Source organism: Prionailurus bengalensis, chromosome A3 (assembly GCF_016509475.1).
Source record: "Prionailurus bengalensis isolate Pbe53 chromosome A3, Fcat_Pben_1.1_paternal_pri, whole genome shotgun sequence".
Lineage (NCBI taxonomy): Eukaryota > Metazoa > Chordata > Mammalia > Carnivora > Felidae > Prionailurus > Prionailurus bengalensis.
In genome coordinates this window covers 134,444,568-134,461,037 of record NC_057354.1, presented here as the reverse complement: position 1 = coordinate 134,461,037, position 16,470 = coordinate 134,444,568, and the positions used below count along the sequence as shown (strand labels likewise).

Sequence of the window (16,470 nt, the reverse complement as noted above, 5' to 3'; positions counted from 1 at the left end):
AAGTAAAGCTAACAGAACAGACTGAAATTGCCTTGATGCAACTATATTATCTTACATTGTAAGTAGATTAAAACTACACTCTGAGACACTATCGTTTTGGTAAATTTATTCAATAAGCTTAGAAGCGATTAGCCAGAATGAGAGCCATGCAAAGGCTAAAAGCGGCTATTCAAACAAACTCGGGCACTGAAATAAGCACAGGTGTATCAACAGCCCAGCGCGAGGTGCCAATGGCTGCTTCTAATAGTCTAATGAGAAAAGTGAGTAAGAAGATTTCACTGAAAGTTTCTGTACCTGTCTTTGTTTGTTAAACCCAGAGTCACACGGCTTTAAGGAAGGAATAAAACAGAATGAAGGACACGAGCTTAAGTAAAACATCAAATAGGCACATGTAATAAACACAGGCAGCACGCTTGTCACCCCTCAGACACCTCTGCAGCAGCACCAGGCAAGGAACACACACGCGCAGTTGCACACACGCGCACACACGCACACACACAGGTTAGTGTGATGTCATTAACATGCTCTTGGTAACATTAAAACTGTACTCTCAGAACATACAGTCTTTCTATTGAAAGAATAAATCATGGGCCATACATTCAACAGGAGAACCAGGTAAATAAAATTTGCTGTGAAAAGTCAATATTCCTACCACCTACCAGTATAAAATTAGTATTTAGATATTCTAATTAAAAACTGCAACTCAAGAGAACCACTTTACTAATAAGATTTAAGCACTTGGAATTCACGTGAGCACCTCATAAAATGAAGTATTATCTAGCCACACTACGCTTAATGTTCAGAAATCTACTTTTCAGATTTGGGGTTTGTTTCACTGGGCATCTGGCACATGATCGATGCACTAAAATACCATTTGAAAAGAAAGCCTTAAGAGCCTTATGGCTCAAGAAATCCTAAATGTAAAGCAGAAAGTGTCTGCATACTGTGATTAACAGAACGATTTCAGTGATGCAGACTTTTTAAAACTTCCATTGAAAGCCGATGCCACTGTTACTGATTATTCTTCTATACCCACTAGGGTGGTGGTAAAAATTGTTAAATAGTGAAAATAATCTACAGATGACTGACAATACTGATTCAAAGTTAACTTACAACATTGTTTTAATAAAGGGCAGGGCCCTGCTAGCCTGATGTCAATGTTGTCCTTTTAACACATTCAGTATCTGCAACACCTAATGGGAATCTTTTCTTCTAATTTACATATCTACCTTATAAACAGGATTTTCAGAAAGTTACTATATATGTTAATTATATATGAATGTATTATATATTATATAACATATATATGTATATATATATATATTGCGCATATATATATGCACATATATATATATATATATATATACACATGGAGACTTGAAAAAAGGAATGCTAATGAAATTAGCTTAGTATAAGATACCCAAAACACAAAAGAAAGCTGTTGTTGACCTCGCTGGAAAATATAACTCACTCTTCAGATTGCATGAGAAATAATGAGGTCAAAGTTGACAGATAAGGCTTAACACTACATTTTAAGGGCAGCCTTTTAAAAAAAGTACCAAAAACTGCAATGAACACGATCTCATGTTTTAACTTCTAACCGTACACCGGAGTTTCAATGATATCACTACTGCAGTATATTTCTGTGGAAATATCTCCACCAATTTTGTGGCAGTTTGTTAATCGCTTAGGGAAAGAAAGTTTTCTTGGGTCGAAGTCTGGCACAAAGACTTTGGAGCCTGAGGTGAATGCAATTTTTCACTATATTATTAAAGGAAAAATAAGTGAATACTTTTCCATACTGGAACAGAATAAAAATGCACTTCTAAATCACTTTACAAAGCAGGAATGACCCCGACAGAAGCCACTGAGAGGTGACAGGTGCCTGCACTCTACGTAAAACCTAAAACATGCCCACTCCTTACCCACGGCGTCTTTAGCTTTCTCGTCCAAGTCTGCTCCTGAACAATGAGAGACAGCTTGATTTGGACATATACTTGTTTGAAAACAGGTTTAAGTTCTAAGCCAGTGGTGGAAATAAAAATTATCTACTATCAAGCCCCATCTTTTTTTACTTTTTACTGAGTTACTCCCACTGGATCCAGTTTAATCAAAACCAAGACCTTCATTTTTAACGCCTGTATTAATTCCACCATTTTCATCAATCTCTAACGGCACGCTGGAAATGAGGATACTGTTCTCGACACTGCCTTTGCAGTTCTGAAGCTCTTCACAATTATACTTTGTACTATTTATCTTCATGCCTTTTCAATGTGGTATAAAAGTGATCTAAATAAAGCTGTCTAAAGGTATCGAGTAAACCCTGTGGCAGAGAAGGCTGAGAAGGAATGACCTCAGGGTCCTGATAATTCCTGCGGCAGCCTTCAAACCTAGAAGCTCGATGCGGGTAGGAGTTCCATCAGTTTTCTTCACTGCTGCATCCCACTAGAATAGTGCCTGGGAGATGCTCAAGTTTGTGCAGCCAGTGAGTGATCACACAGGCATCGGTAGTAGTCCGTGCTAAATAATTCAAGGAAGGATAAAAGGGTAAAGAGAGGCTGTACCATTCCTTCTTTCGAAGGACTGCTTTTCAGTGAAATACAGCTTCCACCACGAGCAGCATGCCTTAAATAAAAAAACTGAATACTCCTATGAGCAACCTGAAATACCACAACAAAATGCCCCGAGGAGGCCTGGCATGAGATAAGCCCTCCCCTATTGGGTCCTTCCCTTCATGGTCCCAGGATGCTCGGATGCCACTATTTCCTAGTGGGAATAGGACTGAGAGAAAGTAAAGGCACCGAGTAAATTCCCTAGAAGGCTGTCAAAATCTAAAAGTATTCAGAGCACTCAACCCAGAAATCCTTCTAAATTCTAAGAAAACAAACTGATGGACACCTTTCGGGCCACAGAAGCATCAACAGATAAAAGACTGAGTTAATCTACACTGAATGGTGTATTTGTACACTGCTCCCACTATGGAGACACAGGTCATTTAATTTAACATGGAACAGTTTTAGTTTCTGAGTCTTTAAAGCTCCATGAAATTTGCCTTTGGTGTAGTAATAATAATCACTAAGTACTTAAAGTAGGCTAAGGCTGAGTAATCCTTAAGTCAGACCTATGGGGTAGGCCTGCATTTTCCAGATGAGGAAGTTGGGTATCCAAGATGTTAAGTAGTTTGTCCAAGGCAAAGAGCTAACCACCAGGGTCTATTTGACTTAAGATCAAATACCTGGCTAAGTCATGCTTACTATTAACAGGAGCAAAGAAGGCAGCACGTCTGAGGACTGGGTTGTGACACAGGCCACATGGATCCTCGTCATACATCTATCTGGCGCTCCCCTCCAGTAAACCTCAGGGAAATCTCCCAGACCCAGTCTTGAACGTTCTTCTGTACCACGAAGCCGAACGAGGCCACAGGTACTAGAGTTCCTGAGGATCCTCAAGAGGCAGGATAAGTCCAAGGTGGGGATCAGAGTTCTGCTTTTATTGGTTTTAGGAACCAGAGTCCTGATTAATATTTCATTTCTGAAAAGAACTTCTCTGCCTTAAAAGCTCCTTTCTAGCTGTGATATTCTGGGGAACATATATCTTGGGTCCAATGTTAATTTTTTGCCCAGTTTTATAAGATTTGGCATATATTTTCTCTAGTATAAAATTATTTTTTAAAGTTAGCATAGAGTCTTGTATTTTACATCTTCACTTTTGTGAAACACTTGGACATACCAATAACCTGCCTGGCAAGTCCTTGGCTGTCCTTTGCAAGCAAGCTATAATCATTACAGTGTTCCTTTAATTGAGAAAACCCAATTGTTTTCATAAGGCTCTACTTTATAAAGGTTTATCAAAATTCCTTACGGTAAAAAAAGATGGGACCACTTATACTGAAAATCCCAGTTGGTTAACTCTTTACAGTCTTGCTTTATTGGTGGTATTCTATATTTATTTTTACTCATCATTCTGTGTCCGTAATGACAAGACAATTTGTCCCAAGATGTTTGTGTAGCTCCTGACTTCTCTATAAGCGCCTCTTGTCATCACCTCCTGCATACAGGGGGACAGCTGAATGAGCAGACGGACTCAATCCACAGGCCTGTTATCTCAGAAATCTACCATTTTCTACTACAGGACTGGAAAGCCATATGAGCCATGAAGAGCTAGCTATTTTTTACATTAACTACCGCTATGTTGATTCAGCTCTAAAGATCCCAGACAAGGCTCCCATGTACAGATACTTCTCCACATTTCCACCACTGCTTTTAATTTGGCTTTGAACTACGTGTCTACTTTTACTAGTCTTCTACCAAACAAATTTTACATGCTATTGTCATTGTTAATTTCTTAAAAGCAAAAAAAGCGTCATAAGCATTTATTATTCACTAGGCCAATCACAAAACTACCTTTTAATGTTAAAAGAACAGCAAATAGTATGGTTATTTTACTAAACAAAGGCACTAATGTAGGCAGAGCACCTTTCTGCTTTGTTATTGGGTTTCTAAACACATCGCAAGAATTGCATTATTTCCCCTTCCCCAAAAACCCATTTCCAATTTGCTTGATGCTCCTTCACTGGTCCCTGAAAGAAACTACAGATACCTTTTAATTATAAGTCTTTGTCCACACACTCAAGCATGGGAATAGCGACTATTTCAGCATGTCTGTGTCATTAAGACCATCAAATTCTTCACAGTATCTGATTTTCATCAAAAGTTTGCTAAGGAATTTTAGCTTAGAGAATTGCATTACATGCACGAAGGTATGTATGAAAGGCTCTCTGACTAAACTAAAAGTCATTCTTGCATACAGTGGCAATGATCCACGGATAAAAGATTCCCCCAACACCCAAATAGAATTATAGTGGTTTACTGTGTCTATTATTCCTGGATAATTGGAGTCACTCAAACACTTCAGCTGAAACATTAATGACTTAAAAAGAATCATCAGCTCCTCAGTGAAAACACCAAGATGGTTCTTTCTCTTAGAGAAACTCCAAGAAACTCAAAGTTTCTCAAAGAAAAACTCAAAGAAAATTAAAGTTAAAGAACTATTGCCTACCCAAATGCATGTTTTAAGTTAAAAATGGTGGGTAAGCTCAGGATGTAGTATTTCCCCACATTAATTCTAACCGTCGTGCCGCATTTTAGCACAGCTCTAGATTAAACTGATCATGTTTACACGGGCATAACATTCTGTAAATTAATCAGTAGACATTAAAATACAGAGTGGGTTCCTAAATTCCACACTGAGTAAATGAAGATTTTCAGGCTCATCACATTAAACAAATCTCTTATTAAATACAAAGTCTTGAATGAATGATAAATATATGAAATGATTTCCTATACAGTTTTTTAAAAGAAACTCGCTTTAAGGCGTTAGCCAAAAAAAGGTTAAAAAAATTCCAGTTATATAATGAACCACCTGCTTATCTAAAAATTTTATTTTAATAAATATACAGATAAAGAAAAATAGTACATTCACGCTAAGGTTTCACAAACTGTGGACACCTAGATTAAGAATGAGGCACTACAGATCCGTTTTGGTCTACGCCATCTAGCTGATAATGTGCTTTTGTGCCCTCAAGGGGGAATTTGGGAAACTTTCAGAAGTGTTCCATGCGTGCAGTACCAACTGCAGGCCGAAGAACACCACCAGTCAAAGGTGAAAACAGCTCAATACCAAGGAACAAATACCACCAACTGAGTGCTCCTGGTGGCTGCTGTAAAAAACAAAGCCCATCCCGGTGTCATTGAAAAAGGGGAAAAAGAGTTGAGTGAATAGAGGGTAAAGTTAAGCATTAGCTTTTAAATGAATCCGTGAGCTCTCATTATTAGTATTCAGCTACTCTACAGGAGCAGCCATCACAGCACAGAGGCAGAGTTAGGGAACTGCTGTCACCACAACTAAGACAGTAGTTCCTGCTGCAGAAGCGATGACAGGCCCGTGTTCCCAGCACAAGGCTACGCCGTTACCCTCAAGGAGTCTGTGGGTGAAGGAAGCCCCTCAGCAGCATCCTCCTTGATAACCTCCTAACAACACAAAACAAGAGTGTGGGTGAAAGGTGAGGGGGGCCCGAGCCGTAGGGTGATGAATGAACACGGCACTAACACGACCACAGACAACACCGAAACCTGCGCATGATTGGAGCGTCCCTCGGCGACACTTAAATTTTAAATAAACAGTTGAAGTTCTACAGCTTTTATCTTCTCACTTATAAAAATATGTTAATGGGAAATCTCTTTTTTTTTTCCATTGTTAAACTGACCATTAGGAACACCTGGTAATTTACAATGTATTTTGTTTTGGATTGGATTCAATCACACATTTGAATAATTCCCTATCCTATTTAATTTCTGCCGTTAGATTAAAATGCTCCTCCAATATATCCTTGAACTTTTATACCATGGGGCTAGCATATATACGTGTACATGTGCATATATATGCAGATACCATGTATGTATGTTTTCTTAAAAAGATATTAGAAATGAGCAGATGTAAAGGTTTAGTTTTTAAAGTTTTGGTAACAAACACTGCATTATAAGCCAGAAACTCTGGTTGTAAACAACTCAACATTTATTCACTGAGGCTGCTAGTCATTTTCCTTCCATAGACATTTACCAGAAATAAAAACAAAACACATTTTATGTTAGTAATAGCTTATGTGTCTTAACGCTATTTATTAAATAAGTTGCATTCTTTTGCTACAGAAAGGAAATAACCAAACTACTAGTGCTGTCTATGTGTCTTATTAGATTAATACTTTAGTTACCCTTTTTTATACTTACTAGGCCATTGCTTTGATCTCTGGGCAAATTCGTTTTTACTGATGGACGTGAGATGAGGTGTTGGGAGCCGCCAGGGTAATACCTTGGCGTGTAAAGGTAGGGGGCAAAGAATGGCTATGGAAAAAACACGTAACAAAAGAAGGGGATAAACAATTACAGAAATCAAAGTGTGATGAGATTTATCAAATGAAACTAACCAACAAAACACAACTCCAAATTTTGAATAATGCAAGTGACAAAACAAAAGAAAAAGTACCTTACTCACAGTCTGTCAGATATTAAACCCAAAGTTAAGACCAGTATTTAAAATTTCATATTGTTGATTTAATATAAGGTTTGTAAGCAACTGAAGTTTTGCACCTTACAATCTGACACAAGAGTCTCTTTTTAACATTTTTACGGGCTTCCATATGTCAGTTTCTAAGTGATTTACAAATATTAACTCACAATCTCTTTAAAAAAGCAGAATGGACTTTTAATAGAATACTGTTCTTTACAAAAAAAGATGAGCTTTAAGTAAGACCAAAAAAAAAAGTCTCAACGTATACAAGAACACCTAGCATGGATTCCAAGAATATTACTCCTAGAGCTTACTTTATATCCTATAGTTTAGAGTTTATCTCTTAAATAAGGTGTATTTATTAATGGGGAATCCATTGTTTAGTGAGATTTGTAACTACTGCCTTTATTTGTAGCCAACTTCACATAAACAGGAGACAGCAAATTATATGGGCTAAACATAAAGATTAAAACCCATTAAGCTTCATTACACTGAAATAACATCCTCCCCTACCTTTTAACTGCTGCCATTTAAGAAAATTGTTCTGCTTTTAACTTTTAGACTGGAAACCTCAGATAACTAGAACAAATAATAACTAGATCTAAAAACATGAGAAAATTTTAAGTGTTTTTAAAATGATAAAATGCTATTAAAGCATCACATCAGCCTAGATGGCATGGTAAATTAAAAAAATAAATAAATTTCTTGGTTTCAAAACCTCAACTGTCATCGACCGATCAATGAGCCATTTTATGTGAAACTACAGCAGATTTTAAGACTGCTAAATAAAAAACCTGCATTTCAACACTGTTACCCCACAGTTAACTTTTGTAAATATGGACTACATTATAAAATGCTACTGATCTACCTTTTTCCCCCTGTCTGAACGAAAGAGTAGAATAACATTATTCACAGGACCTCTGTGAATAGTGCCCCTAATTACAGTTGAGCTTGAACAACACAGGGGTTAGGAGCGCTGACCCTCCAAGTAGTCAAAAGTCTATGCATAACTTTTGACTTCCCCAAAACTTAACTACTAATAGCCTACTGGTGACCAGAACAATCAAATAACACATATTTTGCATGTTGTATGCATTATATACTGTTTTCTTATAATAAAGTAAGCTAGAGAAAAAAGTCATAAGGAAGAGAAGATACATTTACAGTACTGTGCTGTATTTATCAAAAAACAAAACAAAACAAAACACCAAAACCCTCTTGGTATAAGTGGAATCACACAGCTCAAACCCGTGTTGTTCAAGGGTCAACTGTACTTAGATGGCCAACATTTTTCAAAAACTGAAATTTTAATTTAAATTCTGGAACTCCTTCTTTGCCACATTTATTCTAAACTTCACTTTCTTCCTAGCTCACATGAAATTTATTTAGGCATGCAGTTGCTGGCTCCTATGAATACTAGCCTCTATGTTTTTCTCAAATTAAACTAAAGAGGGAGACAACAAAAATAAGAAACTGTAACGGACCTTAGAGTATGGTTCCAGAAAGTACACAAGGAGGGTTCAATGCTCCATTTTCCAGTAGGAAATCTTAGTATTTAAGATCAGTAAGGTGGGTGTAGCTTGGGCTACTAACCTTGACAGGGTCTGTATACCCACTGATACTTGTGCTTTCATCTTTTTAAGTAGAAAATTATCATATTTATACTAAGTAAACAATTATACATGACTGCCAAAACTTGAAATATAACTTTAGAAATGGGCCACCGGGCTGTTATTTGGCAATAACATCTGAATCCTACAAGCAGCGTCTGCCATCATTATCTCATGCTTAAAAGCTGTAACACACATTAAATATGGGTTTACTAAACTACGGTGGAAATTCAAGTTCACCATTGTTTTTAAATGCCAATGTAATTACACAAAACATGACAAATGCAACATTTCTTTATGAACAAATAGAGAAACAGCTCCCTTCGTAGCACAGGACAGTCACTGATGACCCTGTGGAGTTCACTTTCTTATAAAAACAAAAAGCATCTCTAACATTCAGACTCCATTGAGATCTAGAACCCGTCCAAGTGAAAAATTCTTTTGATTTTTAAAAAATCATGTACTTTAAATTCCACCTTAACATTTTTCCTATTTTAAAGCTAAAGTGCCATTTCAAAACAACAATAGAATCCACAGCAGAAAGCTTCTGATATTTCCCCCAAACAAGTTCTTAACATTGAGGATTCCCAGCACTCTCTTACCCTGTTGTAGAATGGATGCTGGGGTCCCGTCATCCCGCTGTAATAGCTGCTGTGAGGCTGTGGAGACACGACCCCACCTCCAAACGGTCCGTTGAAGGAAGAAGAAGAACAGACAGACGGAGGCTGACTGTAGCCTGACGGTGGCCTTGGAGGAGCTTCGTGTAAAGGCAGCGGGGGGTATGCAAGTCCGCCGATATTAATCTGGTCCCTCGCAGCACGAACATCTAAAAGATTAAAGGATACCCCAGAAGGCAAAAGAAAACAGGACTTTAGTAATCAGCGCAACTATCACCTCCTTCTTCGGTTACCAGACAGAGACATGCTTTTTTCACTTGCCAAGAATTCCAACTGGCTTAAAGGAGACAGGAAATCTTGGCTCGGAAAACCTTGTCCATAGTCCTTCCAGAGAGGAAAAACCCAACTAGTTTGCATTAAAGCTTTTGTCACCATTTGAAAAGTCACCGTCTGGATTCTTCTCTTCAGTTACCAGAGCAATAATTTTTTCTTTGACTTTTTAAGGTACTTGTGCTATTCTAACAATTGTTTACGATCCATTAAGTGTTACTATTAATAATTCACACCTGTCTGATATTAATAAATACAATGATCGCTAAGCTGTGGGCTTGCAAAGTATATGACGCATCCATCTCTGAACAACCACAACCAATTCCATGGCCACACAACACACCTTGACATCAGCCTTATAACTAGTACCTAAAAAAAGAATGTACAAGTAGTTTCAGGCTCTCTCTTCATAACTCCCGGAAAACTCAAAGGCGGGTCAGCAGCGCCACACCAAAGATAATGTGTCTCAATAAAGATTTTGTGTGTGTGCATGTGCACGTAGTGGTGCCTCAAGGACAAGTGAAATTATTCCAAAACTTCAACGTCACTATCCTCAATTTCCAGTCCACAAATTTAAGTTAAAATTTAGATAACCATATTTTGCCCCCTCGGATAAAGACTCCTATATTCAGCTTGGTCACAGAAAAATTACAATGGGCTGACATCTTAGTTTTTTTTTTTGGTTTTTTTTTACATTTATTTATTTTTAGAGACAGAAACAGAGCACAAGTGGGGGAGGGGCAGAGAGAGAAGAAGACACGGAATCCGAAGCAGGCTCCAGGCTCTGAGCTGTCAGCACAGAGCCTGATGCAGGGCTCGAACTCACAAACCGTGAGATCATGCCCTGAGTCGAAGTCAGAGGCCTAACCGACTGAGCCACCCAGGCACCCCATAATGGGCTGACATCTTAAAATGGTGACTATATCTCAAAATCTGACTCTAAAGCAGTTAAGTCAGGTGTGTGGGTTCTCATGAAAAATATTAGAATAAAGTGAATTTAATAAATAACATTACTTAACATTTTCTAAGAAATGTCAAGATTCTTAATCCTCAATTCCACAAATTCTCCTGTGTAGTGCTTGGTTCAGTATTTCCTGGTATCTCATGGAGCAAGAGAAACTTACATCGCTAAGTTAGGAATGGGAAACATTTTGAGGACTTCAGATAAGAAAAATTAAACTTACTACCAATACCCACCTGCAATAATTTCCCGTAGTTTGGGGTCTAGGTTTACAGTGCATGGCAAAAAGGTTTTTACGTCTCGAGCCACAAGAACTGGGGTCCTTGAAGACAAGAACACTTCAAAGTTTCTTATATCTCCATCTATTTCAAGCAGTGGCTCAACATCTTTAGTTGTTGGAATATTCTTTGATATCCTTAAACAAGAAACAAATGGAAAAGGTCTTTAATGTCACTATTAGAAAGGAAAATTCTACATGTAACTTAAAATCTATCCATAAAAATAAATAACACATTACACATCATAAAAAAATTTTAAGGAAAAAAAAAAGGACAAAAAAATTTGCAGTTACAAAATGACTAAGATAACAAGTGTGAGGTCAGAATTAGAACGCCTTTGGCCACAGGCAGGACTCGGGCTAGGGAACAGGAAAGAAAGCAGGTTTTTCAGGCTCTTCGCATGTGGATGAGGACCTTTTGGTGAAGGTTAAACGAGTTACCATTTTACACACAGCAGAGCAAGCCTCAGACAAATGAGCCAGCCTGCCCAAAGCCACGCAACTGGGCGAGAGAAGTTGACCAGCTCTCAACCCCACATTTACTATGGAATACCACCGTCCTTAGCTTGCAAAGAAAAGAAGAAGTAAATGATAATTTTTAAATAAATTACATACACTAGAAAAAAGTTAGTACAGGTTTTCCCTGTTTCAAAAAAGGTTTTATTTTCTATTCCTTTACTGCTCAGACCCAATCCTGGGCTAGTAGCCAAATATTAAAAGCCATCCGAGGGAAAGCCCAGGGAACAAAATTAGCAAACAAGAAAAGGGTGCTGGTGAGGACACAAGGACAAGGATTTTGTGTTAATGAGCCTCAGGGAGTCCCTTGCACGGACTCACGCACACCTGCACAAAACAGAAGAACCCTCTGATGGGATGACTTTTTAATAAATTAAAATGGCATTCAAACTGATCAGTGATATATTTTAAATGAAATGAAAAACCTAGGAGAATGGTTACAAAGACTCATTTGCAGAAGTGGCCAAGATTTCAGAGTTTAAACAGTTAAAAAGGTAGTTCATCTGTTTCAGGAGTGGAACATAAAATACTAAGAAGGGAAGCTAGAAAGATTTAGATAAAAACACACAGCTGACAAGTCACATGAAACAAATTAACTGAATTTTAATGCCAGCTCTGCTTAAACTTGAATGTGAACAGTGTTCTCAATATGATGAACAATACTGCTGTTCACAAGCCAACAGTCTACTGCTGGTTTCCAGATTGAAGTCTCGATTCTAACCTTTTGAGCTCAATACGTTAAACTCTTCCACTGAAAGAGATATTTATGTAAATGATAATCTTTTGGCAATGGGCCACTAAAATCATATGTGTCTTTATTTTTCAGATATTTTTCCAAAGGTTAGTATTTAAAGAATTTAAGTAACTTCACTTTTCAATTAAGAGTGAATTTGAATTTCCAGTATTATGAATCATGTGAATTAAAGTTGCCAGCAGTTAAATGGCCCACAGAAAGCATTATAAAGCCTCAGGCATCAATGAGCTCCTAGTAAGTTTAAATGCAATTTCTTTCTATGCTACCGATCTAGCAATACTTGTTAACGCCAACGGCAATGTAAGTTAAAGGCATTCTGATTACAAATGACAGTGGTTTATAGAAAGTCCGTATTAATTCCCTGGCAGAAATTACATAAGCCATTCAAATCACTTGCATTCAAAATGAGGTCTTAAATTACATGGGGGAAAAAATTTCTATTTTAAATCAAAATATAAACAGGTTCTAAAAGCATAATTTATGAAGAAGGCATGATTTGTCACACTTTATCTAAAAGTAGCTGCCTGATAATGTCATTATTTAATCCTAGAAGGTTAAAAAGAAGACAAAATTCCTTCAAAAACTTAGAGAACACTCTTAACTACCTCACAATTTTATTACCTTAAGACAAATTCAACCCCTACTGGGCTCAAATACATTCGATCAGTGAATGCCCATTTATTAAATAACACTCTATGCACAGAGCACTTTTGAGATTCCGGGATGGAGATGGAACACAGACAGAAAACAGCTCCTCAGCACCACCGCCAATGGGTGTGAAACAAAAGATGAAGTGAAGTCCACATGTGTGGAGAGACCACTGAAAACCCAGAACGCCTCAGGAGCTGACTACGCTCTTGTTCGGTCTTGACCCCGCTAATTCCTACTCCCCCTTTGTCTCGACCCAACTCCCCGCCTCTTCAAGCAAGTCTTTCCCAAGAGCAGACCCTCGTAGCACATTTACTTTCCTGCACACCACATATCCCAACCGGAATTTGATAATCATTAGCGGAATTATTTTGTTGATGTCTATTCCCCCTCTAGACCGTAAGTTCCTTTAAAGCTTGGAAGAGGTTCAGTTTTGTTCACTATTGTATCTCCAGAGCCTAGAGCAGAATAGTGTCACATCACTTTTGCTTAATAAATATTTGTAGAACGAATACAAAGAAAAAATACACTGTTCCCAAAGAGCTCTATTCTTCTGTAATAATTTTCACTGTAATTACACTTTCTGATATGGAAAAGAGATTTACGCTTGGGAAAGAGTAGGTTGATCCACTTAAGAGTTCATTTTCATACGTGGTGTGAAATGGGGGTCCAACTTCATTCTTTGGCACGTAGAGATCTAGTCGTCCCAGCACCATTTGTGGAAGAAACCATTCTTTCCCCCATGAAATGGGCTTGGCACCCTCGTCAAAGCTCAAGCAGCCCACAGACGTATCAGTTTATTTCTAAATGTTCAATTCTATTTCATTGGTCTATCTCCCCATTCTTAGGCCAGTGCCTCATTGTTTTGATCACCGTAGGTCTGTAGTAAGTTTTGAAATTGAGAAGTGTGAGTCCTCCAACTTTCTTCTTTTTCAAGAAGAATCTTTTCAAGATTGTTTTGGCTATTTGGGATGCTTTGCAATTTCATGTGAATCTGAGAATCAGGTTTCCATTTCTGCAAAACAAGGCTATTTGGGTAGGGATTGTATTAAATCTGTAGATCACTTTGGGTAGTTCTGACATCTTAATATTCAGTCTTCCCATTGATGAACATGAGCTATATTTCCATTTAGATTTTTTTAGATCTTCTTTAATTTAGCAATTCACAGTTTTCATTGTACAAGCCTTTAACCTTGTTGGTTAAATTTATTCCTGGGGGTGGGGGGCAGGGGCGCCTGGGTGGCTCAGTTGGTTAAGTGTCCAACTCTGGCTCAGGTCATGATCTGGCGGTTCGTGAGCTCAAGCCCCGCGACGGGCTCTGTGCTGACAGCTCAGAGCCTGGAGCCTGCTTCGGATTCTGTGTCTCCCTCTCTCTCTGCCTCTCCCCTGCCCATGGTCTGTCTCTCTGTGTCTCTCAAAAATAAATAAACATTAAAAATATTTTTCTTAATTATTTCTGGGTATTTTATTCTTTTAGATGCAATAGTAAATTTAATTGCTTTCTTCTTCTTCTGCTTCTGCTTCTGCTTCTGCTTCTGCTTCTGCTTCTGCTTCTTCTTCAGTAGGCTCCACACCCAGTGTGGTGTCCAACACAGGGCTTGAACTCACAGACCCTGAGACCAAGACCTGAGCTGAGATCGAGTTGGATGCTTAACCAAGTGAGCCCCCAGGCACCCCTAGAACCGCTTTCTTAATTTCCTTTCAGATAGTTCACTGCAGAGGTACAGAAACACAAATGATATTGTGTTGCTCTGTAGCCTGCAACTTTGTTGAACTTGTTACCTCTAGCAGCTTTCTTGTGGATTCCTTGAGATTTTCTATATACAGGATCACGTCATTTGCGATTGGAGATAGTGTTATTTCTTCCTTTCCAATTTGGATCCGTTTCCTCCTGCTTTTTGTCCAATTGCACTCACTAGATCTTCCAGTATAATAGTGAACAGTGGTAGTGAAAGTGGGTGTCTGAGTCAGCTACAGGCTGCTATACCAAAATATCATAGACTGGGTGATTTAAAAAACATTTATTTCTTACAGTTCTTGAGTATGGAAGTCTGAGATCATGGTGCCAGCAGTCAGGTTCTGATGAGAACCCTCTCCCTGGTTTGCAGCTAACTGTCTCTTCTTGTAAGGACACTAATCCCAGGACTCTACCCTCATGACCTCATCTGAGCCTATTTACCTCCCAGAGCCCCCACCTCCAATATGATCACTTGAGGAACAGGGTTTCAACATATGAACTTGGGAGAGACACATGCAGCCCACAGCAGCAGGGGTCCTTATCACGTTCTGTCTTAGTGGGGAAACTTGCAGTGTTTCGCCATGGAGAATGAGGTTGGCAGTGGGTTGTTTTTTTTTTTTTAATTTTTTTTTTCAACGTTTATTTATTTTTGGGACAGAGAGAGACAGAGCATGAACGGGGGAGGGGCAGAGAGAGAGGGAGACACAGAATCGGAAACAGGCTCCAGGCTCTGAGCCATCAGCCCAGAGCCCGACGCGGGGCTCGAACTCACGGACCGCGAGATCGTGACCTGGCTGAAGTCGGACGCTTAACCGACTGCGCCGCCCAGGCGCCCCAGCAGTGGGTTTTTTTACAAACGCCTTTTCATGTTGAGTAAGCTCCTTTGTATTCCCAGTTTTCTATGTGTTTCTATTGTGAAAGGATGCTGGATTTTGTCAAATGCCTTTTCTGCACCTACTGAATATTCTCTTGCAATTCTTTTTATTCTTGTATGATTGGTGGTAATACCGTCACTTTCTGATTTTAGTTATTTGTGTGTTCTTTTTTCGTCAGTGTAGTAGAAGTTGTCAATTTTGTCGATCTCTTTCAAAGAAACAACTTTTGGTTTGGTCGATTCTATAGTTATTCTAATCTTTTGTTTATCTCGGCTCTAACCTTTATTTTTTCCTTCCTTCTGCTAGCTTTGAAACCTTAAAAATGTGTTCTTTTTTTCCTAGTTAATCAAGGTATAAAGTTAAGCTATGAAGGTCTTTCTTCCTCCTTAACATCGGCATTTACGGCTATACATTTCCCTCTGAGGTACTGCATCGCTTAAATTTCAATCACTCCTACGATTCCTATAAAAGTACCATGATAACAATTCCAGGAGTCACCTTTCATATCATATTGGAAAGGCCACTAGCCTAGGGCGTCTATAGCTAAAGTAACAAAAGTAGCAAAGTAGCCCACAAGCACAAGGCTGTGTTGAGCCCAGTACACTCAGCGGAGCAAAGGGAAAAGGGGCGCCTGCATGCAGTGGTCAGAGCCCATTCTCAAAACAACAGTGCGGGGTCCAATGTTCTCATTAGCCCCTACTTTTCAAAGCTTACAAAAGTAATGCTGCATTTTAAAGGCATCCTATTCAGTAACCGCACTAGAAAACAACAAAGCACTTGTGTATGTGGCACGGTGAATACGTAATCATGCCAAGCCTTCAGGTTTGTTAGTTTCTGGTTTCAAGCATTTAATGTGTTTGACTTATGTGTTTAAGGACGATCCAATTAGGATTATATAATGCCAACCATGAAAGTACTTGTCTAAATTTCCAAATAAATCACTGGGAGAGCTAAACAATGTTACTCTTTTGCTTAGCAGAACAGCTTCCTCTACATTTTAAAAAGATTATTTCCCACCGAAGGCGTATATATTTTCAAGACAGTGTGTATTTCCTATCTGGTCAGAATATTAAGGCCCA

The 16,470-nt window shown here is 38.6% G+C and overlaps 1 protein-coding gene across 19 annotated transcripts in view; it reads right to left on the bottom strand.

Moving 5' to 3' along the window:
* The window catches only part of KIDINS220 (kinase D interacting substrate 220), a 100,435-nt gene that overhangs the window by 16,884 nt on the left and 67,081 nt on the right, over nt 1–16,470 (bottom strand). For 6 of the 19 annotated variants that reach the window (XM_043604602.1, XM_043604587.1, XM_043604589.1 and 3 more), the window contains 6 exons: nt 10,820–10,998; nt 9,278–9,501; nt 6,786–6,899; nt 5,973–6,029; nt 1,926–1,961; nt 295–327 (listed from right to left, as the gene is read on the bottom strand). In XM_043604602.1, the coding sequence (XP_043460537.1) occupies nt 295–327; nt 1,926–1,961; nt 5,973–6,029; nt 6,786–6,899; nt 9,278–9,501; nt 10,820–10,998 (643 nt within the window). The remainder of the gene's footprint in view (nt 1–294; nt 328–1,925; nt 1,962–5,972; nt 6,030–6,785; nt 6,900–9,277; nt 9,502–10,819; nt 10,999–16,470) is intronic. The other 13 variants (XM_043604603.1, XM_043604594.1, XM_043604596.1 and 10 more) reach the window with 4 other exon arrangements.